This window comes from Limulus polyphemus, unplaced genomic scaffold, assembly GCF_000517525.1.
Source record: "Limulus polyphemus unplaced genomic scaffold, Limulus_polyphemus-2.1.2 Scaffold4550, whole genome shotgun sequence".
NCBI lineage: Eukaryota > Metazoa > Arthropoda > Merostomata > Xiphosura > Limulidae > Limulus > Limulus polyphemus.
Window position 1 is genome coordinate 57844 of NW_013670160.1, and position 18812 is coordinate 76655.

Consider the following 18812-nt stretch of genomic DNA (forward strand, 5'->3'; position numbering starts at 1 on the left):
AACGGAAACATCGGCACATGTAGATATGTCGAGTTGTTGAAAACTTGAAAATAGCGTTGATAACTGGATCAATTATTGGTTGAGATGTTGCAAAAGAAATATCTGCTGAAGCTTTTCACCAGACACTAATCATAGCAGAACCGCCTGGAAAATGATCTATAGGAAATAGTACAGCTTATAAAATGAGTCAGATCAACGTAAGCCGCTAAAGCAATTGCTGATTGGCATGTTCTTTAGCCAATCAGGAGATGTCACAGACCTACTGAAGGATGTGTATATTTTTCCCTCCAGAGGCATACCCCATTTAGAATTTTGATCCTGCTCAGTAGCGAACATTGCCTGTACATGTATTATTCCTATATCTCAAATCTGCAAGGTACAGTCAAGATGAAATAATCAAACACAATATACCTATGGCCAGTAATGCATGCCATTCAGATGGAGTGTTCCACAAGATCACTAGTAGGTTTTCCTCATGATATATTTGCTTAATTAATATGGCAGTTCTAAACTGTACTAACCCATGAACTTAATGGGTAAAGCAGAAGTTCGACTGAATAAATCGCGGATGGTATGCTTCTCAATACACGGTTTTTGTAGTCACCCGTTCCACTGTCTCCAGTGTTGGTATTCCTCCAGACTCTGTACTGCATTTTATCCCCCCCTGCTCTTGTTCTTCTAGTGGAGTATGGGATTTCTTGCCACTCTCCTGTTCTGAGTTGCTGGGGTGGTGGAACATGGAGGTATCCTCCTGAATGGGATCACTTTCATTCAATAGAGAGTAGGGTGGTAGTGTTCTGCTGGTGTAGATAGTGTGCAATCCTCAATCATTTGTTCCACCTATATGTGGTGGGTCCCGGAGCTTGTTGTTGTGTCCAGCTTCTGTGCAGTTCTATCCAGAGGGTTCGGTTGCATGTATTTTGTAGAGGCAATCCACTTCCCTGTGGCGGAATCCGAAAGTTAGTGATGTGCTCCAACTTCTGTGTGGTCCTATCCGGGGGATGATGATGTGCATATTTCCAAATATATATGCTCCACCTCTGTATGGTGGGTCCTGAAGGTTGATGCTGTGCAGTTCTATCCAGAGGGTGATGTTACTTTAGATCTGTCACATTGTAGTTCACCCATTCAATTGGGCCTCCTCATCCTACCATCCCCTGGATGTGGTTCCTATTTAGTGGTTTTGGATTGAAGCTGGACCAATCAACATAAATCCTCACACATGTGTTAGTTGTGATTCTTTATCCTCACTCCAATTTTGTAGTTTTGCCACGAAGTGGGTCTCGGATGCTGATTTGCACACAAATACACTCCAATTTCTTCGCGGTCCTATCTGGAGGATGATGTTGTTTGGGGCAAAGGTTCTCCCTTTAGCACTTTACCTCAGAGTTTTCCCCTTCCTGAGGCTGCTGTTGCACTGAAGGGTTCCAGTCAGATTGTATTTGATTTGATGTGAACCACCACCTTTGTACTATCATTCAGATGTCAGGTTCCCAGATGTATGAGAGTTTGTGGATTTGCACACATGTGTCTTGTTTAGTAGACCAGTTTGATGCATGTTATTCTGTTCTACTCAACTTCAGGTGAAGATGGTGTGGACCCTTCTTCTACCACGGGTCAGAAGTAGTAATCCCAATGCTGCTTGGTTTTGGACTAGAATTGATCAGCTGCATACGATAGGTACTTTCCTCCTCCCACCCTTCCTTCCCATTGAAAAGCAGTGCTTTTATCTTCAGCCTAATCTTTAAGTGATAGTTTGGTAGAATTGAATAGAGGGAGTCGCATGCATTAGGCGGGTGTGTCGCACTTTGATTGGTGGAAGGTTGTCACATGATGATTTACATGCGAGACGCAGTTGAACCACATTGATCATGGGGTACGTGAAAGTTCAAGGCTTGTGGCATGTGAAAAAAAAGTTCACATAGAGAGCAGCACTGAACGAGAACACCTATACATGTCAGCAGAGTTAAGTACCTATCAGAAATATATTTTCAGTATAGAAAAATAACTTTTTACAGTTCCTTAGTTCAAAGCAGAGTGGAAAGAGGTGCTCAAGTGAGTTACTAACTTTACTTTCTTTAAGCAGCAAACATGGCTTTGTGAGGATTAAAGCCTGCTTATCTGGTTCTCTTACAAGAATCACAATGTTATCTTTAATTAGTAAGCCCAGTTATTCTTATCTTGAATCGGATAATAGTTGTGAATTGAATCACCCTTCATCTTCACTGCCCTTTGAATAGAAAATCTAACAAAAATTACTCTCTTCTTATTCTAGAAACTTTAGGGTTTATTGATGTATTCAAGACAGTTTTGGGGGTGTGGAAGGGCAGAATTACAATGAATTTTCATACACTTTACCTAGAATTTGTAATTAAAAAAATTTGAGAAATTACTTAATTTAAATTCCCCTTAGTTTTTTTCATTTTGGCATTTGTGCTTCAGTAAGTATCCATCGGAAACTGAAGGTTACTACCGTATTTTCTTTATACTTTTATGTTCACATTAAATTAAGAGCATAAGCAAGTTGTTAGAATACCTCTTGCTTAAAGTTGCTTTTTGTACGTTCTCTTTAAGCAAGCAAGGATTTAGTATTTTTTATAACGTTGGTTTGCATGTCAGTGGATTTAGAGTGTAGCATTGGTTTCACTCTTTAAGGTATAAGATATTTACTTTATGTTATGTAATGTGATATTTGATTTAAGTTGGTGTACATTTTCAGAACTTTCCTTTATCTCACTTAATTGAACTTGCAAAGGAGACCCACATGCACTGACAAGAGCTTTTTATTTCCTGTTAGTATTTTTCAACTATTGTCAGTCACACAATTACTACACATGTACAATAACTTCCCCACTATTGTTGTATGTTGTTAATTGTGAAGATTGTGATATTTTAGATATTCATAATTAAGTTCTAGCTAATGTTATAGTAGTTATTGTGCTTTGAAAGTGATTGTTGTTGTTCTACAATTGCATTTTTATTTTTCAGGGATCATTTTTTATGTTTGGACCTAATGGAAAACTTTTGTTTGGTGTATTTTACTCGGTAGGAAATGTAACAGCCATTGCTAGGTAAGTATTTGACTGTCATCAGTATATTAAATTTTGGCTACCAGAAAATGATTATAGTAAAAAAAAAAAGAAAGCAATTCTAAGTTTTTTGTGATATGGGTTTACCAATTACATGTTGTTAATGCATCCAATATTTTGTATATAAAATTATTCAAGATTTCTGATGGCAATATAAAGGATCTGCTTCAAAACTTAGCTGAAAAGACTTATTTATTAAGGCAAAGTTTTTTACTTTTGACAGTGTAAGATTTTATGGAATTGAGCTTTCAACTGTTTTTGCATTGGTGGAGACTAAAGAATTCAACATTTGTAGCTATTAGTAAAAGTATCCAAATTACTGTATCAAGAGTAAAATAATTGTTGTGAAGCATGAGAAGTGCTTCTCCATTTCTTATGAAAGCCATAATCATGTTCAAACTGTACTCAATACTGTAAACATGTAAGGACTGTGCTTATGAATAATAAAGAATGCCACCTTAATTGAGTTTTATATCTCTGTATTACTGTAAATGATCCATTAAAAGTAATAAACTAAAAGTAAACTGTATAACACTTTAGGTAAAGTATTGTAATAAATACATTTACAAAAGTTCTTGTAAATCACTGTCTTTTGGAATAAGTAATTTTCCTTATGTAAATTATTAAAGTAAATGATATATGAATTCTATTATAACCAAGTTGAAAGTAAGTTATTAAGTTAGGTATACTGTGAGAAATGGGAACAATGGTCTGTAACTAGACTAGGAAATAGGCTATTTTCTAATGCATACTTATAGGTATCCACAATATATCAGGTTTAGAATAAAATGAACACAGTCAGCAAAGGAAAAAAAAAGCAAATTTTAGTGAACAAGTATACAGCATTTGCAAATTAATTGAGTTTGAACTTAAATGGGGTCTTCTTATTGTCCTGGCAGGCTTCTATATTCTTTGAAAAACTTCAACTGGCTGCTGGGAAAGAAGTGTATGTTGGAAGCAAAATATCTACACAGGCCAGAGACAAAATTAGGATTAATCAAATATCACATTTTTAGATCAAAGTAAGGTCTTAGTGAGGTATCTTACAATCCCAAGATTACTTGTGTCAACAATCATTACCATTAAACATTCAACTTGTATTAACTTGCACAAGTCTCTACTGCATCTTTAAAAATGTAACATCACCTCAGAATGGCATTATTGCAGAAAGAGGGTCAAGCAAGTGTAAGTCTTTACAAAACAATTGATGTTGTATGTAACCTTTGAGTAAACAAAAGGCTTGAGTATTACTTGTTGCAGTTCTTTCTGGATGGTCATAGCTCTTCAAGTTGATCCATCTTCCTTTGTGTTCCAATGCAATTAAGTATAATGGATATTCCCAATCTTAATGCATCTTTATGATCTGAGTGTATGAATATCTTGTATCAAAAAGGGCTATTGTATACCCTTCCAAAAAAGCTGTCAATTTTTGATGGCATTGTTTTACCTACAAAATGCCAAACAAAGTCAAAATGTAGTTCTAATACAGGCTATTCCACCATGACTTTATTTCTGCTATAACAACTGACTTCCTGATTTACATGTGAAATTTAATTTTAATATAATGTATTTAACCTTCTGTGTTACTTCTAGACATATCTTGGGCTATATAATATGTAGCACTGTTAAAGATGTCTACATGTATTACATATATGTCACATGCTTAATGTTTGACCCTAAAAGAACTTATAACATTAGGAGCTTTTCTTCAGGTTTGTCCAGGGGTGTACTGCTGCTGGAGTGCACTGGAGCACTACACCAGTAACTGACATTGGAGCTCGATCCCAACACTTCAAAAACAAAATATATGAAAAATATCGTATTCAGTTTACACATGAAATTAAGTGTCTTTCATAAGCTAATTTTCAGAGTGTTAGAGAACACTGGATGATTGTGATCCCCATGTGTACTGGTAGAGCTCCCTTACACCACCCAGCACATACACTGTCACTCACCCTCAGGAGCTGGTGCCAGAGTATTAAAACAGTGAAATATTTTTCATCATATGTTACATGAGTGTTATTAAAATATGTAATAAAATACATTTTTCATTTATACTGTTATTAAGATGTACTTATTTTTAAAAGGCTTATTATTTATGTGATATATAATGGAGGTTGATCTTTTCGGTTATTTATGTTGGCAAGATAGAAGGTGTGCAAAGCATTATAAAAGTTAAATTTGTTAATACTGTAGTGCACTTAGGAATATAATAAATTAATATGATATGCATTTTTAAAACTTGTTTTGATTCTAGTGATTTTTAACTTTCAATAACTCTCTGCAAAACATTGCTTCCTCTTTTTTCCTTTTAATTTGAAAATAATACATACAATTACTTACCTACATTCACACAAAGATATCTCAATTTTCTTTCTGCCCTTCAAACATTGCTAAAACATTTTGGTACTCAGTGTACCAGTCTATACACCCCATCAATTTTCCACCATTTTTGAACATGTATATATCATGTGAATACTCTCCACCAATAGTATTGCACCACCTATATTGATGTAGCTAGCTCCCTCTGCTATTCCTGCTCAATCCTCACTTTCTTGATTGGCATAGAATTGTTTAGATGTGTGTTATTTTGCATATGGCCATCATTTATGATTGGGCTTCTTTGCAATTTCAAATTTTTTTCAACAGTTTTATTTTACTGTGTTTGCATTCATATGTTTCAACAATTTATGTTTTGTGTTTATTTCTTGTTACGAAATTACAAGAGCTCTTAGTATGAATTCATGATTCAATGTATAAACTATGGATATTCCCATTACAGTAGAAAATGCTACTGGTATGACTTCCCAGGAATTGGGTTAGACTTTATCTACAGAGAAGGTAAAGGCCTTAATTCACAGGGATTCATGTGTTTGGCTGGAGATTTCTTCTTCTTCTCAACTTGACAATGTTTCTGGGGAAGAATACAATCAAAGAGAAGACTATTTGGACTCTCTTTTTCTGGCCCCTTATTCTTTTGGTCTGTAACACTCTACACCTCTTCAGGAGTTTTCCCCTTCCACATTTTTTACAGCTTGTTAATCATGTTATTGGTCAATGAATATTCAGATTTTGCTGTATGTTTGAGATGTCTGGGATTTTGCTAGTTGTATTTTTCCTGCTCCAGTTGCTGTGCTGCCACTTTGTTGGAGGTTTGTTCTTCTCCTCCTTCCTTCATATTGCTTCCAGTTCTCCCAGTAGATGTATGGTAAGTTTTTCAACTTGTACACTTCACACCTGGTGGATATACCTGTAGTAGGCACGACACAGATGCCCCCTTGTGTGGCTTTGTCCTTCTTTACACATGGGAGAATTAAATATTTCAAGTCATCAGAGCTCAAACTTTGGCAAGTTAGATATTTATGTTGCTTATGTCATCTAAGTTAATTTAGATGAATTGTAAATTAGATATTGATTATTACTTTGTTTTCTCGGTAATTTTAGTCAGTTTGCATATTCATTATTATTCCATACTTTGTGGAATAGGTAACTTTAGATCGTTTGTAAATTCGATAGTCATAAGTCCTTTGTTCAATAGGTATGTTTAGATAGTTTGTATGTTACATATCATTACTACTAGTAACATCTAATTCATTATTCTATTTGGATAATTTTTTGTCATTGTTAAATATGTGCCTTGTAATCCTAATTTTCATCAGTGTAGGACTTAAAATATTATTTTTTTGCTTTACTACATCACTGATGTGTTTGTTTCTATGTAATTTGGGATTCTAGAATTGTGATAAAAGATAAGACTGTATTGGAATTTAACTTTCTTGCACTGAAAATGTATTTCTGAGAGGTACTTGCCTCCTCTCCCACCCTTCCTCCCCTGAGTCAATATAGGTGTGCAATACTATTGGTTGAGAATAGTTACATAATATCTACATGATCAAAAATGGTGGGAAACTGATTGGATATATAGACTGGTGTACTGAGTGCAAAAATGTTTTAGTAATGCTTAGAGGGCAGAAAGAATATCAAGATAGTTTTGTGTGACAGCAGATGAGTACCTATCAGTGTAAGAAAAATGTTAACTTTTGTATTTCTGACAATGTTAATTAGATTTTATTCCTGAATGCACCCTATAAACTATAGCTAGAAAAAAATATAGGCACATGAAAACACCAACTTTGCATTACCTTTTAGTAAATGTTACAAAGTTTTGATTTTTTTTTCTTGCTGCTAAATTTAAGAAAACTGAGTTGCATGTTTTCTCTTTGTAATATATGTGTATTCAGTTTATTACTAATAAAAGTTATCATTAATAATTGGTCCTGCATATATTTTGTTTACTTAAAATGGACTTGCAAAGATGAAAATTAAGTTTTGAATGTGAGATCTTTACTCTGATGGTGACATCACATGCCTAAGGTTCCAGCTCTATAAAATTTACCCCACTGATCATATCAGGTTTTAACTCTCATTTTCTCTGTGTATGGCTTCACTTATATAACTTGTACAAAAGAGATTATGAAGAATCTAAGTTATTCTTAAATGGTCTGTTTTGTATAGATTGTAATTTAAACACATTTGCACACACTGGATAGCTCTGTTTAATATGTAGACTGTCAATTAGATGGGATAAAAGCAAAAGTCTTAGTAGCTGGAAAATTTTAACATCACATGCTATTATACTTAAGAGTGATTGTCACGCAGTATGTTCATATTGTTTCTTTATCTTAAAAATAGGGAGCTACCTCATTCAGGATTGGTCTAGAACTTCATTCATTCTACCCAGAAATCTTCTTCATTTAGAATATGAGGATGCTGACCTATAGGTCTACCATGACTGCTTCCAAATTCTCCTCAGTTTTAACTGTATTTTTGAGACAGTTACTGATTTTGTTAGGTGATTGGATAGGATAAGTCTGCTGACCTCTTACAATTTCACCTATGAGAGAGAGAGAGAAAGCAAATATATAACAGTTGATGGTAGTTAATTAGTATATAATTTTTTCTAAATACTTGGTCAGGCTTACACTTTCTATAAATAGTGTTACACGTTTTTATACAGTATTATAAGATAGTTAAATGAAACATTAAATTATGGAGAGAAAATCTCACAGGAAAGTACTTATTTTTGTAATATTTTTATGCAAGCTTTCTGATGCATGCTTCAGGTTCAACTTCTGAAGTAAAATATCTTCCTCGATAGGTAACGAAGATTCCAGTCATGGTGGCTTGACACTTTAAAGGCATAGATCTTACATATTTGTTGTGGGCAAATTTTACATTTTGTCAAATATTTCCTCATTGTTGGAAATAAGTTTAGTTACAAAATGTGCACTAAGCAGTCACTTAGAAATTGTCATTTTCTTGAAAAGCACCACATCCTACTTTATTTATGGCTTTGGCATTTATTGCATTTTTTCAGACTCTTCAATTAAACATAATATTTAAAAAAAAAATCAATTGGTGATATTCTAAATATTATACACCAGACAGTTTCAGCTGTTCTAGCTGTAAAACCATGTGATGTGCCAAAATACACTCTATAGCATCAAATGTTAGGGATGCTGTGCATCTTTGGTGTCTGAGGATTCCTCCAACAGGCATGGCTGTCACTCATTGTTTCAAAGCCAAACTAATAGTTGAATGGTTCAAGTCTTATTAACTGAAAAAGGATAACAGAGTTTCTGACTGTGTATTCACATGTGATCAGCACTAAACATCCTGCTGAGTTGTGCTTACTGAATTATACAGCAACTAGGAAAAGTGCAAACTTAGGCAGTCTGTAAGGGCAAGATACACTGGGTCTCCATTATACATTGCATTACTCTGTATTTTCCGTTTATTAGGACATTCACCAATTACTACCCATGTATCAAACAACATTGTTTTGTTTCATTACTAGAACATTCTATCTTCATTGACTACTTTTCCAGGTATGGTGTTTACCAATTACTACCAACATTTTTTGAAACAATGTTGTCTTGTTTAATTACTAAAGTGTTAAAAAATTGTTGGAGTATTTTACCATGTGTAGCATTCACTAATTACTGTATAGAACTGTACTACCAATAAGTATGTGAAGCAACATTGCTCTATTATGTTACTAGAGCGTGCCAATGTTGTTGGACTAGTTTACTGGGTGGAGTGTAATATGTTGTCTGCTGGCCAAGACAGCAGAGGATCTAAACACGTTGTGTTTGCATGTTGTTTTTCTGCTGTAGAAAAGCCATGTTACACCTATTAAAAAAGTTATTCAAGAGTGGGCCAAAATATTTCAGGAATACATCACAGAGTATAACAGGAACTCCTGTAAATGAATTCAAGCTTGGATATATACTCTTCATTAAGAACTCACCACTAAGGACAAAATTTTTAAAATTTCATTTGAAAAAATATATTTCTGTACTAAGTTGTATTATCTACATACTATATCCTGAGCAGAAAGGTGATTTGTAAGATCTGTATATTTTGTTATTAATTATGCATATCCTAGTTCTCTTGGGTGCTTGTTCTTTCTTCTTTTTTTTATATTTTGGACCCACTGTACTCTTCATCTTAAGAAAGATTGATTCAAGCCCACTTAAAATTCCAGTCAGTGAGTTATTTCTGTAACTTTCAAGATCCTGTTTCACCCTTTCATATTTAATCTGATCTTGGCAGTCATTTTGGTTTAAAGTCTCTCATGTTCCATAAGAGATCGAGAGATAATGAGGGGCAGTCAGAAACTTCAGTTTGTCTTCACCCTGCTCATGAAAATTGATTAAACTGTAAAGTGGAGGGGGAAATTTTGCTCTAAGAGCTGAATTTTTGGAAACAACTTAGGTGTTTTAATAGAGATTTAAGTTGTTTAAACAGGGTTGGGTGATTCTATAACCTTACTGTTTGGTGTGACATGATAATGGCAAGGAGTATCTCCCTTTCAGACTACTAAGTGTTCTTTTTTATAGTAGATAGAAAGAGATTATAAAAGTGTTAGCTTTCCAAACTGCCTGCTATCCTAAAATTTTCAGTTATTCCCTGATCTCATTTGTGCACTTTGATAACATATTAGAACTCAGAAAAGTTTCCTCTGTATCTCACTTGTGGATCAAATGAGAAAAATATTTGTTGATTCATACAAATAACTGAGTTTTATTATTATCATTATTCAATAGGCTTTGATCATCTATTATCACTTTCCTAGTATTTCATACTCGTATAGTTATGAACTTTCTGCGGGTCTTTTCTAACCAGGTAGCTGGTTGGCTGTTCTACTGTATACATCAGTATTACTTTGAAAGTTTGCCAACTGCTTTATTGATTGCAAGATCCAACAGTGCCAGAATTCAGTTTTTTGGGTATAATGGCATGAACAGCTAATTAATGCAAAGTTCTCCACAAGTCTTCATTAATTATATGTTATTTGAATTAATGTTTTAAGAATGTGATTTGTTCATTCTGAGTAACTTAAGTTCTGATACATGTCCTTTAAGAGGATTAAAAGTACATGTGAACATAAACCTTAATAATCAGTTTTAACAATTTTTTAAATAACACTTATTGTCCACTCCTCCATAAAGTTACACCACATCCTATGTGACCCTATGCTTGGAACTGTTTATGACCAGTGATTGAAAACATATCCTTATCTGAGACTTGCTGCACTTTGAGATTTTGCCAAGAAAGAATCTATTTCACTTTTATTTTATAGCACATGCTTCCTGAAAAGTCCAGCTGGACAGATGAAAAAAATTTTTTCTCGATCTCGTTTGACATCAGCTATTTTTATGTTGGTAAGTCAGTTTTCTGCAAGTTTTTAAGTACTATAATGTCTTCCAATTAACTCTCTTTAACACCATGATTCAGATGGATTTTAATTGATAACTAATTCTGACAAATAAGCTCTGTTGATAATTTCAAGCTTGATATATTTCTCCAATACTTTTCAAGATGTAAGAGGGTTTTTTTTCATTTTTGTAATTTATTATTTCTTTATAGCTGAAATTTATTTTCAGACAGTTTTTACTTACTCATTATTCTTTTTCATATACATGTTTTTATCACAAGTAAGATGTCAGTAATTCATCAGCCTTCTGTTATAATAGTTTTAACTGTTATAATAACAGACAGTCTAGGCCAGGATTATGTTGTATGTGAGTATTATAGATTATTGTTGCTTCTGTTTTATGTAATTTAATTACTTACTGCTTCAAACAATCTAAGTTATAGCTATTAAACTTCTAGCTTAAGTATTGTTATAGTTACTTCTGCCACCGAAGGTGAATGGAAGTTATGTTTTCTCCCCTGTGTGTGTGTGTGTTATAAGATGGTAAAAAATTATGACACATGTCCATATATGTTTATAGAAAAGTTGGAGGCTTTGATCTTAAACAGTCAAAATCAAATTAATTTGTTTTACATGTTCTCTAGGTTTGAAATTGTGAAGTTTTATCCCTAACATAAATCCCATAAGCCTTCACTTACATAAAAAATAATGAAACATTAGTCTTTGAAATACATTAAGAAAATCGTAAATCCTGTACCTTAGTTTTATGAGTCTTCATAGCTGGACTGATATTAATAAACTTTTAATGCCATTATTTCTGAAAGGAAGATTATATGTCTACATGCTAATATGTGAATAGATTTAGTTAATTATAATAACTTGCTCAGTAATGATACAAATAAGGTTACTTGCCTCTGTTTTTTTATTAAAATTTGCTAAGTGATAACAGCTATCTAAGGATGGCATGTTTATTCGAAACAATTTTGGATTTTATGATTCTTTGTTTTGGATAAGTATATAAACTTTTATATATGTAGGAAATAAATGTCCTTAATGATAACTTTTTTTTTCAGACTTGTTTAGTTCTTACTTTGTTTGCTGCTTATTGGGTAAGTTTTCTACTTTTTATATGTACTCACTAGTGTTTGCTATTAATGATTATATTTCTTACTTGTAAAGCAGTTTCATTACTTAATATTAGGGTAATTAGAATGATAATTTTGCATCATTAGATATTTAAAAAAAATAATTTTAATATCATATGTTATTCTAATTTAAAATAATAACAACATAAATTTTTATCACTTGCTGTTCATTCTCCTTAGTCATACAAAAAGAAAACAAAAACATTTTTATAAATTACTACTACATTGTTCTTTGTTTTGAGGTAGTGCGCAGTGTCTGTTATGTAAGTGTTTATACAATATTTGTGATCCACCATCTATATACTACTAAAACTCTGAGATTGTTTGTGCATGTGCTTGTCTGTATACAGCAAAAACGGCACATTGTAATGAAATGAGAATAGAAACAGAATAAAACAAGTTTCGTTAAAATCGGGCCACTGATTACCGAGTTAGCCCCGTTTTTTGGGTCGCTTTTATGAAAAATTCTAGATGAATTTAGGTACACTAGATGATGCCACATATTGGTTTATTTATCTATCTATCTATTCGTTTTCCACCTGATGAATCACTTTAAAATATCTTCTATACAACAATATATGCACAACAGAAATTAAATGATGAGATGAAAATGTGTTATGACGGCACGTAGAAAGAACAACAATAAAATGGACCTACAATATTATTGACTATTTGCAAATAGCAACTATGGAGACGAGGTAATAAAATAAAAATCAAGTCGAGAACAAAAACAAAATTTTATAAACGAAAACCTCTCGCCAAGCATTGCCTATTATATTATTTCCCTGTCAATGTTCCCATCTTCATTAAAAGGCGTAAGATGACACAAAAAAGATCTTGATGGATCTATCTATATACTACTAAAACTCTGAGATTGTTTGCTTATTTTCACAGTCAAAAAATCATTCACACTACAGTTCGCACTCTTTACGAAACTTCTTACTTCACTTTTTTTTGAAAAATGAAATGGTCTTTCCTTTTACTCCCAATCAACTATCAAATATCTTTTCTTGAATTATGAATAACACGAATGGATTGAAATATTTAATTAAATTATCTCAAAATATACCTTCATTTCGGTGCAATATTGAAATTAGCTTGAATTCTTCATAACCTCTGAATAGTGGTTGACCCAACGGGTCACGGTGGTCTAATTCTATATATTGTTGTATGATATTGTTTGAATGTGAAACAGAGTTCAGAAAAAATCTGGTCTATACTATCTCTAATCTTGTAGATGTTGAACAAAAGGATGATAAAAAAAAATACCATGTGTATATAGTCACTTCTAACATGACTGGAAAAGAAATGCAGCTACAACATGATGAAGTTTGAAAATGAAAAAAAAAACGTTCAAATTACTGCATGGGAAAGAGAAGCATGTAATTAATAGTTTTGACAAACAGTGTTCGTTAATTTTTAGTTCAGTCACCAGAAATAATATTAGCAGTTCATCCAGCTGACAGGATATAGATTTTAGGAGCTTTGAGGTTATCTGAGCTCACTGAACTCTCCTTATCATTAAGGGTGGTTAGCCAAAGAGGATTTCAGTTTATTTTTGAAAATAAGGAATGGACCAAAATAGGCTTTTCTGTGGTATTCTTAATTACACTGATTAACCTTGCAGGTAAGAGTAACTACTGCAGTAGCCGAAGGAAAAGCAAAAATTAATCTTTTACTTAACAAAGGAAACAAAGTGAGATAAATTCACAAAGTATGACACAAAACAGTACTGTTCTCTGAATGGAGAGAGCACTCACCAATAGTAGTTCTTGGTGTAATTCTGAATTACACTGAGAAAAATGATTACTATAGAAAAAGCACAATAGTGTTCTCTTTCCAAAAGAGTACATATTACTTATGTCATTGGTCATTCTACCAGCATATGTTTTGAAGAAATATTCACCTGTAAAAACTAAAAGGGAAAACAAATTCCTATTATGATTTTCATATTACACCATCTGGAAGAGCGGGTAGAAAATTGGAGCAGTTATTTTTGAACTGTAGCAGTGGCCTCCCCAAATTAATAATAGAGGCTTATGGAGTTAAAAACAAAAACAATACTTCCAAAGGGTTGTTGATACTTTGGCTGTCTGTGCCAACAATGTTTCTTTGTCAATGACCTATCCCAGTATGTTGAACAAGAAAAGGAGGACTTACTGATAAGCAAGTTCATTGAAAGGTTAATTGTTCAACTCATTGAGTAATAAGGTATTTATGTGGATTTCAGATAGCTCATTGTAGCTACCTACAGAAACATATTTCCTCATTGTAGATTGGAAGAATGCCTTGATACTCTTGTGGATGCTTAATGTCTCATCTCTGTCTGGCTTCTTAGTAGTGACAGGTGGAAATTAGTGAACACCAACTAGCCCAAGACTGATTTTTGATAAACTGTCATTGGGAGCTAAGTACTTTTGTAGTTTACTATATAAGTGTGGGTGACTTCCTAATTAAAATAAAACAAGCAAAGCTCCTTTTAGCTATGGACTCCTTATTATAATTTATAATCCAATTCATTGAAGTACTTTTAAAACATTGACTTTTATCGCAAAAAAGTACAAGTAATCCTGTACTGAAAATAATTTACCCAACATGTGTAATACAAGCAAAAGTACCCGTCCCCAGTGACTAGAAAAGTTTAAGTTAATCTAGCAAAAATACCCGTCCCCAGTGACTGGAAAAGTTTAAGTTAATCTAGCAAAAGTACCAGTCCCCAGTGATGAGAAAAATTTAAGTTAATCTATGAATTTAAATTATTTCGTGTACTTTAAATAGGTCAATTATGTTGCACTTTTGTCTTCACTCAGAGCCAAAGCTCTAAGCTACATATACTGCCCACCACAAAAAGTAATTGTTGAGCATTTCATTTATGCTAAGAGCCACTCAACAATAACATAAAGTAAATCTACATTCTTATTTTTTAAATTACGTCACATTTTAAAATGTGAATGATAGTGATTAATTCCTAACAATTTAGTACAGAAAATCCTGTTTGCAAAATAAAATTTGGTATCAACATTATTCATATCTGTTCTCCTGCCACTTCAAAAGTGAATGTTGAGCTTTGCCTGCATGCACAGCTTTTAAAGCACAGTGCGGGAAGTGGTTGGCGTAAACGAGATACAGATGAAAGCTCGGACAGACACCACAGTTCACAGTACATATAAGATTGATATTATTCTTGCTGTACCAAAACCTGTTCATATTTTACTAGAAGCAAGATCTTCGAACAGATATCATTAAAAAAAAATTATTATTTACAATATCTTCTCAATTTATCAAATAAGATACAATGAACTAATTTTAACCTTTTATAGCAAAGTGCACATTCAGATGTAAATTATGAATGAAGCTGTGGAAAGCATGATTTTAAAATATTTTAGTGCAATGTTTAAAGTTTTTGGTTAATTGTGCTGGTTGTGCCTCTTCAATATCATCAATTTAGTCAGGATCCTGGCAATCTTACAATAAACTACAAATTACTCATCTTGTATGTGTCATCTAATTTTATTTATTCTTTTACTTGTGTTTACACTTTGTTGTGTTCTAAATAATGACATCCAAATTAGACAAAAAATACATTTATGAAACAAAAGCAAGTTTAAGAACATTTAACAAAATTTACTGACCTGAAGGGCTATTTATGTTTTAACAATTTTGTGCACAGTTTAAAGATTAAGGCTACAGTCACTTTAATAGAGATAAAACCAAATGTTGTTTGTAGAATCTAATTATCTTAAAAATAAATCCATAAACTTAATTTTCCAATGGCTTTCCTGCATTTGGTTGTAGTTTAGCATATTACATTGTTTAAGAAGCAGAGAGATATTATGTTTACAAGCATCATATTCTCTTCCAAACTCCTTGACTTTCTAGATACTTCTAATAACAACTAGCCGACCATTGCTATTCTTAACATACAATATCTACCAACACAAAGAAGGAAGCAGCCTTGCACATTCTACATCATGCAATCGAACAAACATATCTATTTTACAGAAATCTAACTCACTTGTGATAGTATATTCAATAATTAATTGCTAAAACATAGTAGCGTAGCAAATAAAGGAAATTATAAAATTGAACAATAATAATACCTAATAAATAGAATTATTATTTTCAGTACAAGTAATACCTTAAAAACTATTATTAACTAACTCATTCATGAAATGATGAACATAATAACCATGACTCCTACATTTAAGTCAAATAACAAACTGAACTTCACACTAGTTTGTAGTCCAACTATTTGAACTATTATACATTATTAACATTATATCCCATAAATACAAAAATTCACATTCTGACTCTCAAATATTTAAGTCTGTAATAATGGCATTATTATTGTTTTACTTGTCAAAGACAATGTTTCACACTAGATGCGAGTTACAACTGGAGTTAAGCTCTCTAATTTTCTGAAGTTTACAAGTACACTTTTATTAATCAGCTATAACATATGAGTTAATCTGGTACTATGGTATTCATTTTTATCTAACATACAGATTAATTTTGTAATATGAGCAGTGCTAGTTTAAAGAATTTCATTCCAAATTTATTTCAGGTTTTAAAAGATTTACTTTTCGTGTAAGTCTTCCAAGTGTTAAAATGTTCATATTACAATCCTGTTTTTACATTTCCCTTTTCTTATTGTCTACTCTTAACCCTTTCAGAATGGACAAGTCAGAGTGTGCATATCATAACCTTTTACAGAGTGACATTCAAAATTTCATTAAACTGCTTTATTAACAGTGTATATGAATAAACTTGGCATCAAAACATAGTTAACATCTTTGTCTCTTGGATTTCTCTCATTTCTCAAAATTATTTTTCCTGGTTCATACTGAACAAACTCCATAATCTTAACAGTTACCAATGATCATAATTGATCTTGTTAAAGTTTATTATCACTGAAATGTGTTCTTTAACCCTCTCATTACAGGTAGGTCAAAATGTGCACATCACAACTTCTTTAGAGTTACATTCAAAATTTAATTAAACTACTTTATTATTAGTATATACAAATAAACTTGGTATCAAAACGTAGTTAATGAATACAATGTTAATATTATACAAGTTTTAAGTTCTTAATTTTATAACGAAATATTTTACAAAATCCTCAATCTCCCCTAGTATGAGACTTGTGACATTTGTTCTCTAGGTCTTCCCTCTTCTCTAATTTATTTACCACCCTCTCTAAGAAGTACAGAATTTAAGGTAAATTACTCATTATGATATAGATATTACTCAGCCAAAGCATAACTTTTATAGCTTGCAATATTGTTTGTCTGTGGAACTATAAACTAGAAAATCAGACCCACTTACCACACCTACCTGTCACATACTCTCTTTCACAAATTGCTAATAGTTCTCTCTGATGTTTAATACTATATTATTTATAAACAATAGAAAGCCAAAAGTTTGGTCTATCAAATGATTATTACATTGTTTCTGTACAGGTAGTCTCTATTTTGTCATTCAGTTTTAATTGTTTTCTCATGCAAATCGTATCGACGAACATAATTGAATTTTTAAAGGCTCTTATCACATATTCAGAAAGCCAGAAAATTTATGATAACTATAGAACATTGTTTTCTTTTTGCTAGTTATTATTCTGTGTTCTTAGGTGCATTATTTAATTAAATAAAAAAAATAAGACCCAGATAAGTACTATATTTCTTCTTTTTCATGCGTATTCTTTATTTATTATTATAAAAGTAACTAAAATGTAAAAATTAGAAACTTTGGTAGAGAAAATAACATAAAATATAAAGTGTTTCTGAAAAAATGTTCAATATTTATTTTGGAGGTTTCAGAAATTATGTGAATGAAATTTCAAAATTTTCAGATGAAGAAAAGTATTTTTAATCTTAACTGGAAAATCACTTTGCATTTTTGCAGTTGGATCTCCAACTATATATTTATGGACAAATTTTTAGTAAAATTACTTGATTAAAAATTGGATTTTTTTTTTTTTTGTCTACAAAAGACTTGTAATGTTTACTGAAAGCTTGCCAAATTTCATGAAAATACATTAACTACTTTCAGAATTATAGTATATATATACCATCATGGTTACAAGGTCGTGTAAAATACAGAAGCCCATTGTGAAAGAGTTAAGGTTTCAGCATACTTACTAATCTGATTGTTTGTTTCCCCAAAACTTTTTTACTTGTAAATGCCTATGATTATTTTGTTCTGGAAATTTGAATTTGATAATCTTTTCCTTTTCTATGTGAGCCACTATGTGTGTAAGATAAAGTGAAAAAACAACAAACAATAGTCATAGGAATTAATAAAATATTCTAGTGAATTTTGTTTAGAATTTTATATTCAGTTAATTTATTTTTGCTTAATAAGAGCAGCCATGCAGTGATCAAAAAGCTAAAAAAATTAACAGATCTTTATAGTAAAATGTTACATTGTAAATGATGTGAAATTTTCTCAATAAATGGTTGATTATTTGAAATTATGTAACTATACTATACTGACAGTATGTTTGTTGATAAAAACTACACTTTCAGCATGTTTGAATTTTGACCATTCCTTGTAAAAACCCTTTACATCTAATCATTCCTAATTGTTTTCTTTAATTACTGTAAGTCAGGCCTCAACAAATGTTTTAAGATCTAGAAGCTAGCCCAAAAACTTAGGAGCCAGGTCTGATATAGAAAAGTTATGGAATATATTTTGAGTTGATTGTGTGGTTATGGTACAAGACATACAGTTTTACACTAAAAAAACAAAGAGTTCATTATTAAACTTTATAATATCACATATATTAAAGTTAAACTTCAATATGTGCAATTATTAAAATAGTAGACTAAATAACTATAACTTAAATTCGATGACGAGGGA

The 18812-nt window shown here is 32.1% G+C and overlaps 1 protein-coding gene across 1 annotated transcript in view; it reads left to right on the forward strand.

Annotated features, from left to right (window-relative positions):
• Positions 1 to 18812, forward strand: part of LOC111088840 (vesicle transport protein SFT2A-like) — a 51889-nt gene that overhangs the window by 25080 nt on the left and 7997 nt on the right. The window contains exons 3-5 of the mRNA XM_022399945.1: positions 2989 to 3071; positions 10735 to 10816; positions 11883 to 11918. Of these exons, the coding sequence (XP_022255653.1) occupies positions 2989 to 3071; positions 10735 to 10816; positions 11883 to 11918 (201 nt within the window). The remainder of the gene's footprint in view (positions 1 to 2988; positions 3072 to 10734; positions 10817 to 11882; positions 11919 to 18812) is intronic.